Below are 23,208 nucleotides of genomic sequence, written 5' to 3'. Positions count from 1 at the left end.
AGAGAAGAAAGCTTGAAGTACAGGAAGGAAGGAAGAGAACCCTGATGGTTCAACCACTGGGTATCCATAAGAGATGGAAAGTTGGATTTGCTTACTTAATCATGTTCAGCCTTGCTGGCTAGAGAGTGAGGATAAATGAATAAATGCATAGATGAAGGGAAGAGGAGTTGAAATCAAGGGGAAAGAGGCTGGATCTAGAGTGGTACTGTAAGAGAAGCTAGGTAGGGTGGAGAAACCTGGGAAGACACTGGAGGAAAGGGGCAGGGGTTGGGGGTGGGGTGTGCAAGAGAGGAGGTAAACTGCTTTAGATATTAGTGGAAAGCTAGGGAAATCTCCCTAATTTGTTTTCAGGGTGGGAGGTGTGTGATATACATGATCCTTAGATCTCTTCTCTCATAAGGAATGAACGAATTTGGGGCTAATATTAAAACCATAAACCAAGTTGGTGGACCTTGGCTGGGGGACTTCTCCTGCCCAATCGTCCCCTGAACACTTTCATAACTTACTGAAAATAATATAACTCCTCTCGGCCCCCACCTCCACCTCCATGCTCCTTCTCAGGGCTGGGAGGAAGGAGGCATGGTTCTAATTCTGTGGGGAAATGAACATGAGGCCCGGGGGTAGTGATGGGCCTCGAGGTGAACCGGAGGCAGTGGCGACCGTCGATCAGCAGAGGGCAGCCGATAGCCACTCCTACGAGCGAAAAAGCGGACGGCCATTCCTAAAAGGACTTGGATTGAAAAGATGAGGCCAGGGCAGGGGTGGGGGGCTTGGAGTGCTGGAAACTGGAAGAAAGGAGGCCAACGCCTCTCTGGATCACATAAGCATTTGCAAAGTTATGCAATCTCTGCGACTTCTCTACACCGCCAACCCCCCCCTCCTTCCCCCCCTCCCTCCCTCCCCCACTTCGCTTCTGCCCTTCCCAATCCGGAGATCCTTGGAACCCAGGCGTCCGGGGTCGCCTGGAGCCTCTCTCTCTGCTAGCGCACGGGGCTGCGAGTTGAGCAGGGGGATGGGGAGAGAAAGGCGGGTGGTGTCACATGGTTCGTGATAGAAACGGCACTGGGCGCCTGGGTTCTGGAGTGCAGCTCCCTCGCTTTTCTTCCTGGGAATCCCCTCCCCTCCCAGTTTTTATATCTCTTCTCTGGAAGGGACCCAGATTCATGGGTGCTTAGAGATCCTCACCTTCTCTCCTATTCATCATAAAAAGCCATTCATGCTTGGCCTTTAAAAAAAAAAAGGTTCGAGTTTGCTTCTCTTAGGGGAAGGCTGGAGTAGGAGATCAGCGGAAGAAAGGAAAGGGTGTCCGAAGGCAAGGGTCACCTCTTAACTGGGTGCCACTCTTACTCGTCCTAGTGGCACCAACAACATTACTTGCTCTGCAATGCAGCTGACAGGGGTGAAGCAGCCCCTCGAGTTTGGGACAGGAAGACGCTTGGACTCGGATCTGAGCCCCGTTATCTTCGGGAATGGGAATTCGGGAGAGGGGATGCATACGTCCTAGCTTTCCAGAGCATTTACCGGGAAGCGGAAATCTGGACTCCGGGGTTCTTCTTTTCCCCAGAGGTTAGAGCAGGGATGGGGTGGGAAAGTATTCCCAAGCTTCCCAACTCCTTTAAAGAATTTGCTTCCTCTTACCAGATCTAGACTCTCCCTGCCCCACTCCAGCAAGAACAGGCAACCCAGCTCCCTTTTCTGGAACCCTCTCAACCCCCTCCCAGGAGCCCCAAGACACCCAGAGTGGGTAGGGGCCGCACCCCACCCTACCCCCGCCCAGCGCCTTCAATGGTTCCGCCTTCTCCTTTTCTTTCTCCTTCTTTTGCTCCCCTTTTCTCTCGCGCGCTCTCTCTCCTTCGATCCCTGTTTCTGCGAGGTTGTAAGGTTTTTGGTGTGTTTTTTTTTTTGAAGGGGAGGGGGAGGAGGGTAATGTGGGAGGTGCCGTCGGAGGAAAAGTAGACGTCAGGAAGAGGGAAGGAGGGAGGGGAAGAGGAAAGAGAGGGAAAGAGACACAGAGACTCAGCGAGACAGAGACATCGAGAGACAAAGTCAGACAGAAAGGAGGATTAGAGAGGGGGGGGAGGGAGAGAGAGAGAGAGAGAGAGAGAGAGAGAGAGAGAGAGAGAGAGAGAGAAACAAGACTGAGAGAGGGAAGTGTGTGTGTGTGTGTGTGTGTGTGTGTGTGTGTGTGTGTGTGTGTGTGTGGAGGGGGCGGGGGCGGGCGGGGGGCGGGCCCCAGGGCTCCCCCTCCTCCCCCCAGCCCTCTCCTCTCTCTCTCTCCCTCTCTCACTCGCCAACTCCGGGCCCCAGCCGCGGGCGGGCGGGCGGGCAGACGGCGGACGGACAGCATGCTGAGCCTCCTTGTCTGGCTCCTCACTCTCTCCGACACTTTCTCCCAAGGTAAGGACCCCCGACCCCCACCACATTCGATCCCTAGTCCCCTGACCCTACGCCTCCGGACCCCTGACCTCCTCCTGCTGGGGGCGAAGGGCTGAACACAAGACGGGGTTCGCGGGAACGATGGGGGAGCAGTCCGGTTACACTCTCCCTACTTTGCGCCGAGCTTCGGGATGTAGGCGGCTGTAGAAGAGGGGAGACCACGAGGTGGGCAAGGAGATGGAGGTCGTGGAGAATCGGGGGAGGGGGCGAGCGGAGTGCAGAGGGAGGGGATGTTTCCCTTTTGATTTCTCCAAGTTGCTTTCTCTGGCTATGCGGAGGGATGGGGCCCGGAGGACCAGAGGGTTTGGGGATCATGGTGGGGCTGGGAGTAAAGAGTGGATAGGACAAAGTGATCCCTACATCCTCCAGGGTTGGAGGACTTTCACTCCATGAACCTGGAAACCGGTCCTGAATGTGGTCATAATCTGGATGCCTGGGTCCTAGCTAAAGGCGCAAGGATTTTCTCTTGTCTGGGATATTAGAGTATGGAAGGGGTCTTGCCCTTTGTGGGGGGGGGGTGGTAATTAACTCTGGAAACCCCCTTAGATGTGGAGCTGCCCCCCTCCCTACTCCAGCTGGGGCCCTGGGGGTGAGGATGAGAAGGGGGGTAGGGAGAATCTGTAGCCACAGCCTCAGAGCTGGCTTGACCGTGGTGGGAAGAGTTGTTGAGAAAGCTCTGGTTAATATCTCTGGCACAGAAATTGGGTATTTATTTTGGTGGGAAGGGGTTGCCAGCACTCCCCTCTCCCCAATTTTGCAATCCCTGTTGTGTTGGTGGCTTCGGTTTGCTTAAACCTGACTTAGAAAATGAGTGAGAGGTGAGGGGGTTACCCTGGAATCTGTGGTCCTCACTAGAGGGCAGAGGAAGATGCTTATGACTTCTGTCGATTCTCTGGTCATAAGGGTTGGATGTAGGAAGAGGGGAAGGGTGTCATAGTGACCCTTCTTCAGTTGGAATCTGTAACTGGGACAGGGACCTGTGGAGTAGGGTGCCTGGCCGGATGGCTCTGGTTGTAGGGGACAAAACAGATACACAGATCTGGACACACTGAGACAGACAATGAGTCACACACATAGACACTGAGACATACAGACACACTGAGACACATATTCAGTCGAGCAGACAGACACATACACTAAGAAGCAGATACAGAGTCCTACCAAGATAAATAGATCCATCGGACTAGACTGAGATAAAGAATGACACATGAACTTAAGACATAGACCCACATAGAGTGACACAGACACACTTAGACATATCCCAAGATACACATAGACACAGAGATCCCCACACACTAACACTCATACATACCAATACATAGTCACATTCTGATTCTCCCTCCCAAGCCACATATACTCCATGAAATAGATACAAATAAACAAATCAACAGATACAGGTTTACACATATATACAGAGGGACATCTGTGGATACCCCCTTAAGAGAGAGAGACAAAGAGATTCAGACCTATAGACATACATGCATATACCTACAGAGACATGTAATACTCACACTGCAAAATGGAGGGGCTGATCTTTTATTTATTTATTTATTTATTTATTCATTTATTTATTTATTTATTTATTTATTTATTTATTTATTTATTTATTTATTTATTTATTTATTTATTTATTTCTGGTGATGCAGTTTGGGGAGGAGGTGAAGGTAGTCTCTAGGCTAGGATGCTGGATTGGGGGTTTGCTCTGCCCACTGAGTTGCCTCTGAATGTTTATATGTTTGTGGAGTGGTGTTCCTCCTTCCTAATTCTGAGAACAAAAATTGGCCAGGATTGGGCTGGGGGAGGCCTGATTCCCTGTCCTCCTTCCAAAAGGCATTGGTCCTTCTCTCCCCAACCCCCGCCCCCCCCAGGAGGGGAGAGGGAGAGCATGGGTGGGGGTGGGGCTGGTGCTGAGGAGGAGAGGGAGACCAAGGCCAGAGTCAGGGCCCAGCCTGGCCAGTTAGCAAAAAGTTGGAAAGATGACTTAAGTTCTGACTTTGCTCAGCCAGGCTGCTGAAGAGGGAGGGGACAGGCTGGGGGAGGAATGGCTGCTTGGGTCTATGCATAGGGGTTGTGGGGGAGGGGTTTATGTGCCATGTCCATCCTCCCCTTTCTCCCCCTCCACCACATACCAGCAACATGGATGTGTCTGAGCCTCTAGGAACAAAAGCACAGCTTGCAAATAGGAGAGACATGTGGATTGCATTGAGGACGGAAATGGTCAGAAAGAGAAAAAGCACGTTCTCTCTCTCTCCCTCCCTCTCCCTCTCTCTCTCTCTCCTTCCCTCTCTCTCATTCTCTGTCACTGTCTCTGTCTCTCTCTCCTCTCTCTCTCCCCTTCCTCTCTCTCACTCTCTCTCCATCTCTCCTTCTCTCTCTCCCTCTCTCCCTCTCCCCCTGCCACCACTCCACCCCCTCTTCCTGGAAGGTGTGCGTATCTGTTTCTGTGTATGTGGCCTCCCCCACTACTACCCCCAAATAGGAGGCAAAAGCAACACCATATAAATGTGTTATGTTTTATTGTGGTATTGAGAAGGGGAGTTCTTTTTTGGTGAGGGGGGAAAGCTAAATACAATTAAGGAAGAAGTGTGAGGAGGGAGGGCTGTGGATTGTTGGGGAGTTGTTGGTCTGTGTGTGTGTGTGTGTGTGTGTGTGTGTGTGTATGTGTGTTTATAAAGGGTGACAGGGCATCAAGAAGGGAAGGAGGTGGTGGGTGACTGGGATAACTTGGGTGGATTTAGAATTCAGAGCAATCTTCCGACTCTTCAGTCTCTGGTGGGGGGGGTTGGGCATTGGGAGGGAAAAAGAATGGTGGGTTGCCAGGGGGTCCCCATGGTGGGGGTAGGGAGGATGGGGAGAGAAGAGGATACAGTAGGAGAAGGGTATAGAAGGGAAGGGGAGAGAAGGGGTCACACAACTGGGGGAGAAATAAAATTCACATTTAAAAAATTTCAATGGGCTTCATCAATCTTCATTTTTCACTAAATAATTTTCTGTATCTTATCTAAATGAAAACCATTATCCTTCCCCCCGTTTCCATCATGCGCCGGCTCCTCAGACTGATTGCGCTGAAAATTGAAATATTTATTCATTTTCTGGGAGATTTTCTCACTCCCTGGTCTCAGGGAGGAGAAATTGAAAAAGAAAGATTAGAGCTAATCAGAGCAATGTGGGCTGACAGGCTCGCTGGGGGCTGGGAGCTGCCTCCAAAGGTAGCCCCCCAGGCCTCCAAAGGCTCTTTGGGCTGGTGCTTTAGGGTGCTGGCTGTGGGGGAGGTGGAGGGGGGCAGGCCTGAGGCCATTCTGGAATCCCAGGATTCAACCCTTTATGTGCTGTAATGTCCACAGGAAGAAAGGCAGGAGGGGTTTAGTGACCCTCTTCCCCCGATACAGTCTACCCTGACCATCCCAGCCTCTGAGCTGGGGTTGTAGGGGAGATAGGAAGGAAACACAAAAGAGACACACTTGATAATTAAGACTCTCCTGGCTTCTATTCCTGAGCTTATTCTGTACCTTCCCCCTTCCACCCTTTGCTGATGAGGCTTTTAGAGGCTAATCTTTAGGTCGTTCATTGAACTGGTCCTAGGCATGTGTGGGCAAGGAAGTAGGAGAAGATGGGACCCTTCCCCCAACTCTCAACCCTGGTAGGCATTTTTTTCAGCTTGGCATAGAAGGCTTTGGATTTCTGTTCTCCTGGAGGGTTGTTTTTGTTTTTTGTTGGGGGAGTAGGGGAAATCTCTTCTCTCCCTTCCTTTTGGATGCACATCTCTCATTACATTGAGGCCTGTTCTTATTGGGGTGGTGGTGGGGGCCTCAATCCTCCAAGGGCCACAGATTCTCATTGTTGGTTCTAGTTGTATGAGATTGCATTGAATGCCCACTGTAAGTAGGGACCGTGTCTTTTATTCGTTGGGTATCCTTGTAGCCCCCAGCCCCCAGTTGGACCCACCACAATACTTGTTAGCTGACAATTAATTGATTTGATCATTGGCATCACTGTCCTCTTTTGGTAACAGAATTCTCTTACCTTTCCATTAAAACACCTGGAGGTAACAACTGGATGTTGAGGTGACTGGATCCTTCCTACAGTTCCTCTGTGTGGTTCAGTTCTTCTCTCTCCCACCTCCCACTGCTACTTCCTCAGCTTTGTGCCAAAGTACCCTTCGCACCCTCTTACCACTAGGGATGACCAGTCAGTCATTAAAGATTTGTTGCCATTTACTTAGTGCCTACTATGTGCCAGGCACTATGCACCTAGGAATGGTGCTTCAGGTTTTGACAGACACAGAAAGGGAAGGGGATGACCTCTCAGAAAATGGTTCTTGAAAGGTCAAAGGATCATAAAGTCTGAACTCGAAGGGCCAACTTAAGGATGGCAAAGTGAGGGAGGCTAAGGCTACAGGGAAAGCTGGAACTTGTGTCTTTTCATCTGTTAGTTTTGTAATAATTATAATAGCAATTATATAGTGCTTTAAGGTTTACAAATGCTTTACAAATGTTTGCATTTCAGTGTCTGGGTAGAAGTCTAGATTCTGGCAGAGGCAGAGACCAGGTAACCCGCTGCCTGCCCTGATGTAGATCCCTGAGCAGCTGGGAGGACTCCCAGAACAGGGTTAACCCCTATCTCCTTCTTAACCCACCCCAATTCACCCCATCTCCTAATCAGCTTCTAAGTCAGCCTGGCCTTGGCTAGGAGAAGACTGGGAGTTATATGTATAGAAGACTGACTCCTGTACCTCATGTAGGATATCACTGGCGAATTTGAAGTTATTGTGCCAAGTGTAGGAGGGGAATGAAGGAGGCCAAGGGTCTCCGACTTTCCCGAGCCAAAGGCTGTTTCTGTTAGTGTCCCTCTACCTTTCACTTCTGTCCTTCCCCTCTATAGGATCCCCTCCAGACCCTACCCTGCTCCCCAGACTCTGTCCCTCCCCCTGCCAGTTTCCCCTTTGTCCCTGCCCTTCCCCAGAATGTCTCCCTAGTCCTTACCTCTTTTCCCCAGTGTGCCCCAATTCTCTTTCCCTATGTCACCTCAGCCCCCTGTCCAGTGCCAGTCCCTTTTCTCCTGGGTGCTAAATTTATGAGCTACAAAGCACCTGAAAACAACCTTTGGGCACTCAGGGTGGGGGTGAGAACTTTAACCTTCCATGTTTTTCGGTTGCTTATCATAGGAGAATTTTTTTTCCAGGGCCTGGTTCTAGCTGGGGCCAGTGGACTGGGATCCACAGTTCTCATCAATCCCCTCTGAAGCAGAAAGAAATTGTTCTTCCCTTATAGGCTCCTCTTCTTCCAGGTCCTGCTACCCCAGTCCCAACCAGGAGCCATAGGGTATATTTCTTCCCAAATACTTCACTTCCTGACAATATCCTATGACATAAGTCCCTGGGGAGAAAGGTCTTTCACCTCCCCCAGGAGCTCCCCAGCTATAAATCAGGGTTTGATAAAGGATATCTTTATGGGTCTTGAAGTTGGATGGGGGCAGGGAAGAAGAGGAGAAGGAAGAGTTAAAGTAGGAGGAATGAAAGCCTGGCTCCTTTGCCCTAAGATCTGGCATTGGCAAGGGAAATGGGATACCTAGGAGTAAATGAGAGAGAAGGGACCCAGAATGTAGAGTGTAGATCAAAAACTCCTCATTTTTCAGCTGTTTTGTTCCCTCATTGCCCCAGGGCCTCCCTCCCTTATGGCTACCCAATCTGTTGGGAATCCCAAAGCAAAGAGACCCCTTGGGTATACAGTCAGGTTCAGATGGAGAAAATATCCTCCTGAGGTGCTGCTTCTGGGGCAGCTAGGGGATACAGTAGATAGATTTGGGCGTTTAGAGTCCAGAAGACCTGAGTTCAAACCTTCCTCAGATATTAGCTATGTGACCTTGGGCAAGTCACATTTGTTTGCCTCAGTTTCCTCATATGTAAAATGGGCGAAATAACAGCACCTATGACCCAGGGTTGTTGTGAGGATCGGTTGAGGTAAATTTTTATAAAGATCTGGGTACAGTACCTGGTCCATAGTAGACACTGTATTCATGTTAGCTATTTTCTCCCCATTCCCTAATTCACAGACTCTAAGGAGCCCCAGATGGAAGTCATTAAGACTGTTATCCCTGCCCCTTAACACATATTTGAGCCAAACCTGCACAGGTACACATACACATGGGTAAACATACGCATGTATGGCATCAAAGAATCCTAGAATATTAGAACTGGGGGGGGGGGTACTTTGGAGGTCATGCTCTCCATTTTACAGATAAGGAGCTTGAGATGAGAGAGGTGAAGTTATCAAAGTTTGCACAGCTAGGAAATAGAAGAACTGAGATGTGAATGCAGTTCTTTTGATAATGACAACTCAGCCATCCATAAGAATTCCAGAGATTTGTCCTTGTTCAGGGTGGGACAAGACCATGTGTAGCAGTTGTGTGAGTGGAGAGGCACCTAAGGCCAATGCTTTTTTTTTTTTTTTTTTGGTATATCAGCAATGTATCTAGGCCCACTCATGCACACATGCACATGCCATTCTTACTACAAGAACATTGTGTATCCTGTTATAGACCGTATACTCCAGCATCTACATGTATGGACATGCGGCCCACATGGTTTATATACCTATGTTCCCATAGAGCACTACATGTTTCTCTTTTGGGATCAGTGGGCATTAGAAGCTCTTTGAGGGACCAGCTTTTGTCTTCATGCACAGGAAGTTTTCCACAGTGGGAGGAGAGAACCATACTCAGGGGATGATCATGGGGATCACAGATTGTAGGCCATGCAGTGGATACTCAACACACTCCAACAATATAATAATGGAATATGTGACATAATAAACCATAGCGAGGACCTATAAGACCAGTCTTGGGGTTCAAGGGGGTGATTCAGAACTGTAGGACTACAGCATGTCAGAACTGTGGGAGTCTTTGTATCTTTCTAGCCCAAGCCTCCTATTTGAAAAAGGAAGGAACTGAGGCCCAGAGAGGGCTATGTGATTTGCCCAAAGTGGTCCAGCAGCAGAGCTGAGACTAGAACCTAGGGTTCTTGATTCCCTCTCTGGGGCCCTTCCCATCTAAGCATGACACCATTCCTGGGTTGCATTCAGATCTCCCACTGTGTGACCCAGGTCCCTTCTCAGCTGGATGCCTCCATTTTCCAGCTGTGATAGCTTCCCACCCCAGATACACAAGACAGTGAGCTATCGTTAAGTGCTTTGAGCTCTTGGGAGGAAGGCTGTTCTATCTGTGCCAGATGGGGCTGGAGATCACATTTTTCTTCTCTCTCCTGGCCCCCAACCCTCCAACCTCCTGATTTTTTCCCTTCCTCCACATTTAATTTCTCCAACGACTTTTATTAACCTCTGTCATCTCCAGGGGCTAGAGCTTCATCCCTCTCTGCTCTCTTCAAGCCCATTTAACAAAATTGTGATCGTATTGAAATAAATGTGTCTTCCAGCCAGCCAGCCTCTCTGGGATTAAAGGTCTTAAATCCAGGGGTGGAAATCTCTAGCTATTCCTGGCAAATTCAGTTAGTTTCTCTGTAGATGCTACTGCTGCTTCTTCATTCATCTTGGGCAAGGATGGGAAGTTAGGTTTGGGTAGGAGTGGCCTTGGGAAAAAAAACAGTGGGTTAGGAGAGTCCTTTAGAGAGTGGCAGGTGTAAAGCATTCCCCAGAAGGCAATGGGGCATTTGCTTAAATGCTTATACAGAAATCTGTGTTATCTTTGAAAAGTAGGTGGCAAGGTGCAAAAGTAGCGTTAGCCCCTGGATGCTGAGCGCAGTGACCCCATCCTGAGGGCATTTGCCTCTGTTGGTCCTGAAAGATTGTCCCACCCTACCTAAAGAGAGAATACCAGGATTCTTTTAATAGTTGGTGATTCTTGAGGTTTTTCCTCTAAGCTTTTTCATTTCTTTCCACTGGCGTGAGAGAGCAGAAGCCCAGAGAGGATGCAAAGTGGGAGGTCCATTGGCCACTAGTAAGATTATAAGCAGCGTAGTCTGGTGGAAAGATTCCTGAGCTATCCTTTACCTCTGCCACTGTGTGAATCAACAAGGTACAACTGTGCATGGACTGTTGGACTTGGAGTCGGGAAGACCTCAGATCAAATCTGGTCTCGGATATTAACTGTGTGACCTTGGACAAGTAACCACTTCTCTGTGCCTCAGTTTCTTCATCTGCAAAATGGAGGTGATAATAGCACCTACCTCCCTGATTGTTGTGAGGATCAAATAAGATAACGTGTGTAGAGCACTTTGCAAACCTTAAAGAGCTACATAAATGCTAGCTATATTTTCTTGGGCTAATGATGTCATCTCTCTGGGCCAAAGTTTCCTCACCTTTAAAACCAAGCTGTTAGATTGTCATTCTATGGCCTTATGACTCAGTTTCAGTCCCTGTTCTTGAAATGATGTATGATTTAGGGACAGATCACTTAATCGGTCAATAAACAGAGTCTACTATATTCTAGTCACTTTGTCAAGTACTGGGGAGAAAAACAAAGTCAAAATAGCCTCTGCCCTCAAAAAACTTACATTCCAATGGGAGAGACTACATATAAACAAGTAAATACAGAATACACAAAATTAATATGAAATGGTTTTGGAAGGGAGTGTACCATCAGTTGGTGGGATCGGGAAAGACTTTTTATGTAGAAGGTAGCAAGTTCAGTTGGTTCTTAGAGGTGAGGAAGGGGTATGTTCAAAGCGTGGAGGATAGCCACTGCAAAGACACAGATAGAAGATGACGTGTCATATGTGAAGGACCGTTAATGATGGATTATAAAGTTCATGAAGGAGAAGAATGGGTAAGAAAACTGGAAAGGTAGGAAGGGGCCAGGTTACAAAGGGCTTGAAGTGCCAAGCAGAGGAATTTATATTTAATCCTAGAGATAACAGGGGGTCAGCAGAATTTTTGGAAAGAGGCAGGGGCAAGGACATAGTCAGACCTTTAATTCAGGTCTGGTTTTCGCAGCTCTGTTAAGGATAGATTGGGGTGGGGAGAGGCTTGAGGTAGAGGGACACAATAGGATGTTGCTGCAATTGTCCAGATGAGAGATGATGAGGACCTGAGCCAGAGCATTGGCTGTGTGAGTGCAGAGAAGGGGATCTGTGTGAGACATGTTGTGGAAACTGAAATAAGATTTGGCAACTTTGGGGCCACTTGGGGTGAGAGTGAGAAGTTGAGTATGACACTGAGGTGACTGGACAATGTTGGTTCCCTAAATAGCCTCAGTTTCCTTTTCCATAAAAAGAAAAGGGCATGGAAAGCAAATAGCATATTAGTTGACTATTTACTCTTACCTTAGAATTGTTCTAGGTACTATATCAGGATAGTGTCAAGAGATAATATGGCATATAATAAGGTCCGTACCCTCAGGGAGCTTGCAGTCTTATTAGGGCAATGGCATAAACAAAAACAAAAAAGTTAGGCAATCATGTAAGGCATAAATGACAATCCATAGGACTTTAGAACTTTAATGAACCTTAAAGTTCATCTAGTTCAACCCCTCCATTTTACAGATGAGGAAACTGAGGCCCGTATATCACATAAGATAGTGAGGGAACTGGGACTCAAACCTTTCTCTTCTAAATTCAGGGCCAATGTTCTTTTTCATCACACTATGGTTCCTTTTTTATAAATGCCTTATTATAGGCAGGAAGTAGCACTTACTGTCAACACCAGTCAGCAGTTGAGAGGAAGAAGACATTCCCTGCTGTCTTGGAATTATTGGAAGACTTCCTGGAGGAAGAACTTGGGGGTTTTTGCCTTTGTTTGTATCTTCAGCATTTAGCACAGTGCCTGGCATGTGGTAAGTGCTTAATAAATGCTTGTTGGTTGGTTGGTTGGTTGATTGATTCTGCACTTTGAAGGATGACTTGAATTTGAATAGTTGGAGGAAAGGGGAAGAGCATTCCTGAAAGGAGAACTGATGGAGCTAAGGAGGCAGGAATTTTATATATGTATTATGTATATACACATACATACATATGTGTGTATGTATGTATATATGTGTGTAAACACATTCATATATATATATATTTCTGGCCTGCTTGGGGAACAGTGAATAGATAAGTCTGGCTGGAGCAACGAGTCTACATACAGGAGCATATAACTAATAAAGAGATTAGTTTGGAAGATATGTGGGAGCCAGATATGGAGAGCCTTGAATAACTCATTAAGGAGTTTGGACTTTATCTTGTAGGCAATGGGAACCCATGACTAGTTTTTGACAAAGGGTGTGACATAATGAAAGCTCTTGATAAGATTTGTTCCTTTCCCACTCCACTATAAAACTTTCACCTGCCAGTAAGCCCAGGAAATGAGTGAGGTAAAGAGATGCCCAGGGTTTGATGGAGTGGAAAGTAGTTAGGAATGGGAATCAAAAGAATCTGGGCTCTGGGCTTGCCATCATCGCTCACTACATGTGTGACCCTGGGCGAGATTAATAATAATTGGCATTTATATATACTTCTAGGCAGTGGAGCAGATTGAGTGCTGGGCCTGGGATCAGGAAGATCTGAGTTCAAATGTGAACTCATCTCCTATCTGTGAGAACATTGACAAGTTACTTAATTTGTTTGTCTCTGTTTCCCGGCCTGTAAAAAGGAGATGATAATAGCACCTACCCACCAGGGCTGTTGTGAGGAGCTAATGAAATAATATTGGTAATGTGCTTTCCAGACCTTGAAGTGCTTCATAAAGGCTAGCCATTATCGTTTATTATTATTATTAGTATATGCCACAAAGTTCAATGTGATCTCTTTTGAGCCTCACAACAATCCTGTTATTAGCAAAGTGTAGCTCAGAGACATCCCAGTGGTCACGGTTACTAAATGTCAGAGAAAATTGAGAAGCAAAGGAACTTGCCCAGAGTCATGCAGCTAGTATCAACCAATCAATCAACATTTATTAAGCACCTACTATGTGCCAGACACTATGCTAAGTGTTGAAGATACAAAAAGAGAAAAAAAGACAGTCCTTACCCTCTGTTGTTTTTCAGTCATCTTTCAGTCATGTCTGACTCTCTGTGACCCCATTTGGGGTTTTCTTGGCAGAGATACTGGAGTGGTTTGCCATTTCCTTCTCCAGCTCATTTCATAGGTGAGGAAACTGAGGCAAACAGGGTTGAGTGACTAGCCCAGGGTGATGTAGCTAGTAGGTGTCCGAGGCCAGATTTGAACTCAGGAAGATGAGTCTTCTTGACTCTAGGTCCTGCACTCTATCCCCTTCACCACCTAGCTGCCCATGCGCTGCCCCCTAGAAGCTTATAATCTAAAGGGTGGTATGTGTGTATCAGAGGCAGAATTTGAACTCAGGCCTTCTTGGTTTTGAGACCAGCTCTCTATCCACTATACCTCACTGCATTTCATACAAGTGAAGGAAGGGGTGAAATGCAAGGCACAGGAGAATGTCCTGGATGGAAACACTGACTACCAGCAATGGGATGGGGAGGAGGTGGTGGTGCCTGGGATGAAGGGATTAAAGTCAGGGAGGGGTGGGGTACTCAATGTTAGCACTGGAGGGAGGAAATACAAAGGATGTTGGGGACTAAGGACAAGAGAGAGAAAGGATTAAGTATGGGGGAGGGGGTGGAACTAAGTGCCGGGAATGGGGAGACCAGGTACAAGAGGTTTTTGTACTCATTTGTAGGGATGGGGGTACTAAGTGCCACAGAAGAAGAGGCTAAGTGCCGGGGTCCGGAGCGAAGTTTGGGGAATGGAGTGACATTATTTCTTTCCCAGAGGCAAGATTTTCAAAGGCTGAGGGCTCAGAAGTGCAATCCTATTTATGAATGGCCCCTTCTGATAATACCCGGCTTTGCGCCTCCAGATGCTCTGGATGAAAGACCGAGGAAGTCAGGTTCCAAAAGATCTGATTTGCTAGAGACAAAGGCAGGTCCGATAAAGCTTCTCCTTCCCAAATCTCCTAGCCCCTATGTCCAGTCTGTACACACACGTACCCCCACCCCTGACAAATTCCCTGACTTCACCCATGGAGCGCCAATGGCTCCAATTTCTAAATTAACTTTGTCCTTGTAATCAGCTTAGCTGAGGATTTTTTTCTCCCTCTCTGCCTCCTTCCTGAATTCTCCCAGGAAGGGCCTGAGGCTCTCTTCACTCCATTACCCAGCATTGTCAAGCCACAAGACGCTTTTAACTGCATCTTCCCATTCCTCCCTTAACTGGGAGGTTATTAACAGTAAAGGGGCTGAGAAGGGTAGAGGCCTTCAGGGGAGGACGTACTCCAAGAAGCCAGAAGGCACAGACAGGCACATGAAAGAGAATCCTATGAAAGTACCGCCTATGAAAGAGAAATTGTTTCTCTCTTTGTCTCTTTCTGTCTCAGGGTCTCCCTCTCCCCCTTCTCTTTGTCTATCATTATCGCCATCACCACCACCATGTCTAACCCTTCTCATTTTACACATGAAGAAACAACGGAGGTCCTAAGAGTGGAAGTGACTTCTCCAAGGTCACGCAGGTACTTGATAACAGAGTAAGAAGTAGAATCCGCTTTCCCTGATTCCAAATCCATTGCTCTTTCCACCCTGCCATGTTACTTAACTTGCTTATTTTTTGGGTAGCAATGCTGATTGAGTCTAGTGACTCATCAGGGTAACCCAGCTAGTAAGTGTCTGAGGCTGAATTGGAACTCAGGTCTTCCTGACTCCCAAGTTGAGTACTCCAATCACTAAGCCACTTATGGAGACCTTGATATTCTCTTTGCTCTATAACCCCCAAGGTGATTTTCTGTGGTTCAGTCGTTTCAGTTGCGTCTGACTGTCTGTGACCCCACTGGAAGTTTTCTTGGCAAAGATCCTGGAGTGGTTTGCCATTTCCTTCTCCAGCTCCTTTTACAGTTGAGGAAACTGAGGCAAACAAGGTTAAGAGGCTTGCCCAGGGTCACACAGGCAGTAAGTATCTGAGTCCGGATTTGAAGTCAGGTCTTCCTGACACCAGTCTGGGCGCGCTCTATGCCACTTAGCTGCCCCAAGATGATTTTTAGTTCATCCACAGACCACAGAGCACAGGATCCTGTGATGGGATCTAGAAAAGGAACCCTGGGAAAACAGCATGTTATATACTGTGGAAAGCACACTGGGTGCAGATCTCCCCTCTGACCCTTCCTATCCGTATGGCCTCCCTGGTGCCTGTTTTCTCATCTGCAGCATTACAGGGTTAGCCTTCATGGTCTCTGAGATCCCATCTTCCTCTTGATCTATGATCCTGTGGTCTACATAGTAAGATCGACCTTCCCCTTGGGCTCTCCTGACTGATCTCAGGGAATTTCCTCAGCTGGTCAGAATGGTTCAGAGAAAATTAGGTTAATTAGGGGCGTGGTAGATAGAGCACTTGTCCTGCAGTCGGGACACATTCAGCCTTATGGAACTTCTTCTTGCTAAAAACATTGAGCTTTTTGGTCATGTTTGATGGCTACCCCTCCCCGCCCCACTGGTGAAGCTACGTTGTAGCTCAGCTTGATGAGTTACTTTAACTAACAGGATACAAGGAGAAGAACCATGTTAGGAGTTTTAAGTGCTTACTGGTTGCGTGACCCTGGGCAAGTCAGTTAACCTGTCTGTGCCTCAGTTTCCTCATTTGTAAAATAGAGCTATTAGCGACACCTACTTTCCAAAGTTGTGGTGAAGATAAAATATAATATTTATAATGTACTTTGTAATCCTTAAAGCACTATATAAATGCATATTATTATGAGCTGTAGTCATTAAACTGTCATGACTGTCTTCATTATTATCTTCATCCTCATACCGGCTGAACACTATGGAAAGCAAGTTCTGAAGACATTGTTGCTGCTCTGAAAGCTGGAAGTCGAAATGAGACAAGCTAATGTTGGTGGCAATGTAGAAAGCCAGGCAGCGGAAAAAATTGAAATAGAGTGATGAATTCTCTATTATCCACACCAATAAAGGCATCTGATAGTCTGTATGTTCTAAGAAACATCTTGGGGGCTATAGAGTAGGGAGAAAATCAGGGAAGGCTCTTTAGATGTCATAGTGATTAGAATGTTCAACCTGGAGTCAGGAAGACCTGAGTTCCAATTCAGCCTCATACACTTGATAGCTGTTTGGCCTTGGATGAGTCACTTAGCTAATCTTAGCTTTGGTTTGCTTATGTGTAAAATGGAGATAATTACAGCATCTGTTTCACAGAGCTGTTGTGAGGACCAAATGAGATGACACATGTAAAGTGCTTTGCAAACCTTAAAGTGCTATGAGAACATGGTGATGATGATGATAATAATGGTTGACGATGGAAAGCCAAATGGTTATTTACAGTGCAATAAAGTACGTGCAGGCTTTTGTGGGGTTTCTGTTTGTTTGTTTGTTTTTATCAGAAGATTTACCTTCCTAATTACGTTTGGCTCAGTCCAGTATTAAAATGTATTTATTTCATTCCTGAGCACACAGAGACCCATGGTGGAAGGAAGTGGCAGGTAGCAGGTGGCAGGAGGAAGCCTGTCAAAGACCAAAAACATTCTGTGTATAATTTGAAAATTACGTAAGTCTCCCACAGATAATCGAGAGTTGGCTTTCCTGTTTGAAGCCAATTCATCTTTCAGAACTTTTAGTATAGGGGCAGCTAGGTGGTGCAGTGAGTAGAGCACCGGCGCTGGAGTCAGGAGGATCTGAGTTCAAATGTGGCCTCAATCACTCGACACACTTACTAGCTGTGTGACCTTGGGCAAGTCACTTAACACCAATTGCCCTGCTTTCCCCCCTCTAAGAAACCAAAACCAAAAAAAAAAAAGAACTTAGAGTATAAAGAATTGAAAGAGTATAGGACTACTTCTTGCTAAAAACATTGAGCTTTTTGGTCATGTTTGATGGCTAACCCTCCCTTCCCCCACCCCCGCAGGTGAAGTATAACGTTGTAGTCCAGCTTGATGAGTTACTTTGACTAACAGGATGCAAGGAGAAAAACCATATTAGGAGTTTTAAGTGCAGAGTGAAGGACAGCAGAAATCATGTCTGTGTTCCAGAGAAGGGCAGTCAAAGGGATGGTAGAGGGAGCATGATAAAAAAACTCAATATCCAGCAGGTCATGGGACTGGCCATTCTTTCTCCCCAAATTTTCAACTCAGAATATCAGATGATTTTTTTCCCTGGAGAAATATATCTCCAATTTTATAATGAAAGTCAAAAGGAAACATTGTATTCACTTCTCAGAAATTCACTTTTCAGCTAACTTTGTTTGTGTTCCATATGTACTATGCCAAAACCGATGAATATATTTTGACATTGTATACCAAGGGTTAGGGTTCTGTGTGTTTTGAGATATGGAGGGGGCCCTGAGGATGCAAAGGTAATAAAAACTGATCCACATAATGATTTCCAAAAATAATTTCTAAAACATTGTACTGTGTTGTTGTTGTCGGGCTTTGGTTCTCGAAGAGGACTGATGATGTCCCAAGGGTGATGCTTGACTTGCATAGGAAGTGGCGATGAGGCAGAGCTGCACAAAGGTATCAGCCTCACTGTCTCTTTGGAGCGACCTGGTAAAAATATTGCCAGCCTCATGTTACAGATGAGGAAACTGAAGCAAAGAAAGATGAAGCAACCTGTTTATTGGTAATGAGGCCAGTAAGCAGTAGCACTGGGACATGAACCCAAATCTACTGACTCCTAGGTCCAGTGTTCTTTCCACAGTACTACACCCCAAGTGCCAGGAGAGGGCATCTACTTGCCCGAAGAAATTCTCTATTTGCTTCTCTAAGACCTAGGCACAGGCCTGGTCCTGGTAACCTTTCTCAGCCACCCTTTTCTCATGCCTCCAGTCACCCCGTTGGACACAGCTTATTCTCAATAGCAGCTCTCTTCCATTCTCCTCCTTCATTCCTCCCCTTACTCCCAGCTGGGACCTGTGTTAATGATTTTCACTGGAATTTGTTTGTTTACAATTTTTAAAAGCCCCCAGAATTCAATGCCTTATGAGAGTTTTAAGGAAAAACACTTTGACAGCTGCATACCAGGGCCATGACACTTGGAATGAGGAAAGTGACTGGAGAATATAGCCAAAATGCGAGTGGGGTGGGAGTGGAATTGTAGCTTCAGAAAGTTTGGAAGGATTGTTTATTGAGTTTATGTGCAATAAAAAGCAGTGGCTTGGGGATTAGGGATGGGGGTCTGAGTTCAGGGAGTGGGTCAGTCCTTCACTTTAGCCTCTAGGTAAGACAGACAGCAGTGAAGACTTAGTGTGCTCCACTGGCAAAGCCCAGCCCAGCATAGGGGGCTGAATGATCTGTAGATGGTAGAACAATGAAGACATTTCCATTGCCCTCAGCAAAATAAGGGAAACAAACTATCCCCTCCCCATCTGACTACCCTAACTAAAAATCACTTAATTAGTAGTCTCTGTCACTACCTAAGGTATGACCTTGGACAAGTCACATCCTTCTCTTTTCCTAGGTTTTATCTATACATTGAAGACTAGATCATCTCTAAAATCTCTTCTAGTTCTAAACCCCATGATGTATATCAATAAGTCCAGGTATCTGCAGTTGGGAATGCTAACCAAGATGTTCTGAAAGGCTGCAGAAAAGGTCAGGTGGCCTAGAGTCTTGGTTGGGGGAAGGAAAAGCAGAATGTTTTTTCTTCTCCATTGCTAAAGCTTTCTAGAATTTTCCTTTAAGGCTGAAAGTATATGTCAGCCCATTCAAAGAAAGAGAGAGGGGTCTCTTTTCTATCTCTGAAGGTCTAGAAAGGAGATTTCCATCATCCCCTTCACTCATCCATTATTACTTCTAACAGCCCCTAGCATTCAGAAAGTTCTTCCTGAATATCCACCTAGGGAACAATGGGTTTTCCCTCTTCTTTCTGATAACCTCTCCAGGGACTTAAAGACTGTCATTGGTTCATCCTTTTCTCTTTTAGATTAAATAATCCTCTCTCCTCCAAGGTCTTTTTCCTTGCCTTATGTATGGTAAAGCCATGGTTGAGGATTTCTAATGTGTGTGTGTTGGGTTGGAGATAGGGAAGAATTTAACCCCTTTTTTGGTCTTATGATGACGTTCCAGCTCAGGATCAGAAAGAAAAAGTAGCAAACAAGGCCTTTCCCCACCACTCCAGTGTCCCTTTATTTACTACAAGGTACCTACTTATGGGGTTATCCTGCCCAGGTCAGCTGGAGGACCCCTTACTCATTCCCATTTGACATTGTATGTGTCAATGCTATTCATCTCTATCCCTCCAGTGATGGAATTTAGGCAAGGAAGAGATGGCCAGAAGAGTGGTACCCAGTAGAAGGGCTTGCCTGAGTATCACTGATTACACATATTCCCTCCCCTTGAGGCCATCTAGTTGTGCCCTCTGTCCAGCATTGTGCTCTACGATCAGGCAGCTGTTTGTACCGCAAGCCACAGAGTGATGTAACATCATAGTCAAACGTTCATTGGAGGGCAGAACCCAGTCAGTCATTCTGGGTTAAAGGAGAATACAGACAAAGGAAGAAATAGAGTTTCTGCTCTTGGGAGGCTCTCATCCTGGTGAGACAGGACACCTCTTCTCTCCAGGACAACACAGATGTAGACAAAGGGATGTATTAGTAATTACAAATTCTGAATTTGAGGCAGCAGTGCAAGGGAGATTGTTGAGGTCTGAGGAAGTAGAATCAGAACTCTGCCTGGGGAGGCTAGCTAGAGGACAAGAATGGGAGCCAGCTTTGGGAAAGAGAGTAGGGACAAGCCTGGATGGTGAAAAGTAGAAGTGTTATCATCTCAAATGGAAGAAAATGGCCAATATGAAGACTCGGAGGTGGGAGGGATTGAGGGACAAAGAATCAGATTTGCCTTCCTGGGGCAGAGTCCAGTTTGAGTGGCCTTGGGAGAGGAGAGGTATTTGTTGTTCTGTTCAGTCATTTCATTCAGTATCCAACTCTTCGTGACCCCATTTGGGGTTTTCTTGGCAAAGATGCTGGAATAGTTTGCCATTTCTTTTTCTAGCTCATTTTACAGATCAGGAAACTGAGGCAGATAGGGTTAAGTGACATTGCCCAGGGTCATACAGCTTGTAAGTGAGCTATATCTACGCTTTATTAGGTGTGCGCCTTTGATTTCACAATGACCAGAGACATGAATCCTTAGTCTGGCCACACTGGGGAAATGGTTAGGTATAAGTGGCCCTACTGTTTTGCCCTCTGGAAGGTTTCTTCCCCAGACTTGAGGACAGAATACATAGAAAACAAAGTTAGACAGTAAGATGCATTTAATTATAATACTAGCAATAATAAATGATAATAATAAAATAGATATCATTTATACAGTGCTTTAAGGTTTGGAAAGAATTTCCCATGTTATCTCATCTGGTCCTCCCCACAACCCTGTGAAGTAGATACTACTATGATCCCCATTTTGCAGGTGAGGAAACTGAAGATGAGCCAGTGACTGGCTTTCCTGATGGGGAAATCATGTTTCTGTTTGGTTGGGGAGGTGATGAAATCTTTATTCATAAAGATCTTAAGAATAAAAGGGCCCCTGGTTTCTAAGTCTAAACTAGGTACCGTCCTGACCAGAGGCTGGAGAAGGGATGAGATATGGTATTGCCCTTCGGGCACGGTTATTCAGTGAAGCCTTCTGATAGAAAGAAGGGAGTTAGCATCCTTCCTCTTCCTCTTCTCTCATAATATTGTATTTGCCCCAACTTATTATTAGCTCTACAGTACCCCTGTTATTATTAGTCCTACACTTATCCATAGGATTTAGATGCCAAAGATCTTAATCTAGATTCCATGAACTTAAATTCTACTGAAATAATTATATATATATATAAAATGTGTGTGTGTATATATATATAGATATGTATATATATAATTATTTCAGTATAATTGGTTTTCTTTGTAATCTTATGTATTTTATTTTGTGGATTTAAAAACATTAATCTGAGAAGGGGTTCCATGGGTTTCTCCAGACTGCCTAATTGGTCATCTCTCTCTCTCTCTCTCTCTCTCTCTCTCTCTCTCTCACACACACACACACACACACACACGTTAAGAAACTGTCTTCGAGCTAGTCCATTCCTTTCATTTTACAGGTGATAAGACTGAAGTCCAGATGAGGTAAGTGACTTGGCTATGATAACACAGGGAATTAATGGCAGTCAGAGTTAGAAGCTCCCAATCCAGTGATCTTTCTGCTACACCATGCCCAGATTCACAGAATATCAGATCTGGAAGGGTCGATCAGAAGTCAGTCAGTCAACAAACATCTATTAGGCACTAACTATATGCCAGGCACAATGTTAAACACTGGGAATATAAATACTAGTAAAAAGAAAACAGTCCCTGCCCTTGAGGAGCTTCCATTCTAATTAGGGAAGATGAAAAGGGGTGGGGAGGAATCATCTAGCTCAACCCCCTTCTTCTGCAGATGAGGAAACTGAAGTTCTGAGAGGCAAAGCCCCTTGCCTGACCAAGGCCACCCAGCTAGCTAGTAGCAGAGATGGGCCTAGGATCCAGGTTTCCTGGCTCCCGGGCCAGTGCCTGCTTGAAACGCATTGTCCAAAGCTGGGAAGAGGGAGCAGCGTCGAGTGGCTGGAGGCCTCTGCCTAGTGCCCTGGCACCAGGAGCCTCTCCCAGCCTGCTTGACTGATGTCACCCCTCTTCCACCCTGGAAATCCCCGGCCTCGCCAGTACTCCTGGCTCCTGCTGGCCCCCGCCCCTCCCTCCCAGCCGCCTGGCTCCCTAGGCCCTTTCCCCTCCTGCTGTCCTTCCCCTGTCTGTCGGTCTGTCACTCGGCAGGAGTAAAACGCTGCCTGCTCCAAGAGCATTCGGCGCTTGATAATTTGTGGATTATAGCTAACTCTCGATAAAGATTCCCCTAATTGCTTGGCTCACCTCAGGTTCTATCATCAAAGCAAAGCCGTTAGGCCCCCCTCTCGCCCTCCTTTTCTTTTTATTATCTCTTAATTAATCACTCTGGCTTTCACACTTAGCAGATAATTACAGTCTCCTGGGCACGCAGCTCATTTTCATAACCTCCTGCTCCAAGTAGGCAGCTGAGGGGGGTGATGGTGGGGGAGGGGGAGATGAGAAAAGGGTGGGAGGAGGGGAGGAGGCAGGATGGGGGACAGAAGGGAGGGAAGAAAACTTGAGCGAGAGCAGAATGGGGCACAGTTGTAGTGTCAAACCCTGAACAGTGAACCTAGGATGCTTGCCAGGGTTCTGGGTGAAGTGACTTGTTCGGAGAGTGGAGGAGAAAATGCCCAGAATGCCAGGTGATGGTGGAGGCAGCATGGCCAAGGGTTAACACTGTGGCTTCCTCCCTGTCTCTATGAAAAAGTTCTGCTTACCCACCCGAAGGGCCACCAGCACAGACCTCAGTGCCACCTGGCCAAGCCACAACACTGTGCCCTGGGCTGTTGCAACTGATTGGCTGGGTGATGTGCTGAGGGGTTTCAAAGAAAGAGGAGATTGTTTGAAGGAAATTGGGGATATTTAGCCTGTAAAAGAGAAAACTTCAGGGGCACATGATAGCTGTCTTCAAGAATTAGAATGGCTGTCCTGTGGAAAAGGGATTAGATTGGTTCTGTTTGTCCCCACTGATCATCTCACTGTGTCACTACCCTACTTAAAAATCTTTAATGGCTCTTTATTTCCTCCAGGATAAAACACCAAACCATCAACCTGTCATTTAAAGACCCCTCCCCCCAAATCTGCCTCCCTAACCTTCCAGTATTAGTTCACTTTGCTCTCTTTCATATGCCTTCTATTCTAGCCAGACTGGCCTCCCAGCTCCTTCTTTTATATGACTTTTCATTTCCCCCATCTCCATGTGTTTATCCAAGCTG

The 23,208-nt window shown here is 46.4% G+C and overlaps 1 protein-coding gene across 2 annotated transcripts in view; it reads left to right on the top strand.

Moving 5' to 3' along the window:
* Window positions 1-2,339: 2,339 nt before the first annotated feature.
* KIRREL1 (kirre like nephrin family adhesion molecule 1) overlaps window positions 2,340-23,208 on the top strand; it is a 166,018-nt gene continuing 145,149 nt past the window's right edge. For both annotated transcript variants that reach the window (XM_036756478.1, XM_036756476.1), the window contains exon 1: window positions 2,340-2,397. In XM_036756478.1, coding sequence (XP_036612373.1) covers window positions 2,346-2,397 — 52 coding nt within the window. In that variant the 5' untranslated portion in view covers window positions 2,340-2,345. The remainder of the gene's footprint in view (window positions 2,398-23,208) is intronic.

The sequence above is a fragment of the Trichosurus vulpecula genome, chromosome 4 (assembly GCF_011100635.1).
Source record: "Trichosurus vulpecula isolate mTriVul1 chromosome 4, mTriVul1.pri, whole genome shotgun sequence".
NCBI classification, from domain to species: Eukaryota; Metazoa; Chordata; class Mammalia; order Diprotodontia; family Phalangeridae; genus Trichosurus; species Trichosurus vulpecula.
This window is presented reverse-complemented; position numbering and strand designations above follow the sequence as displayed.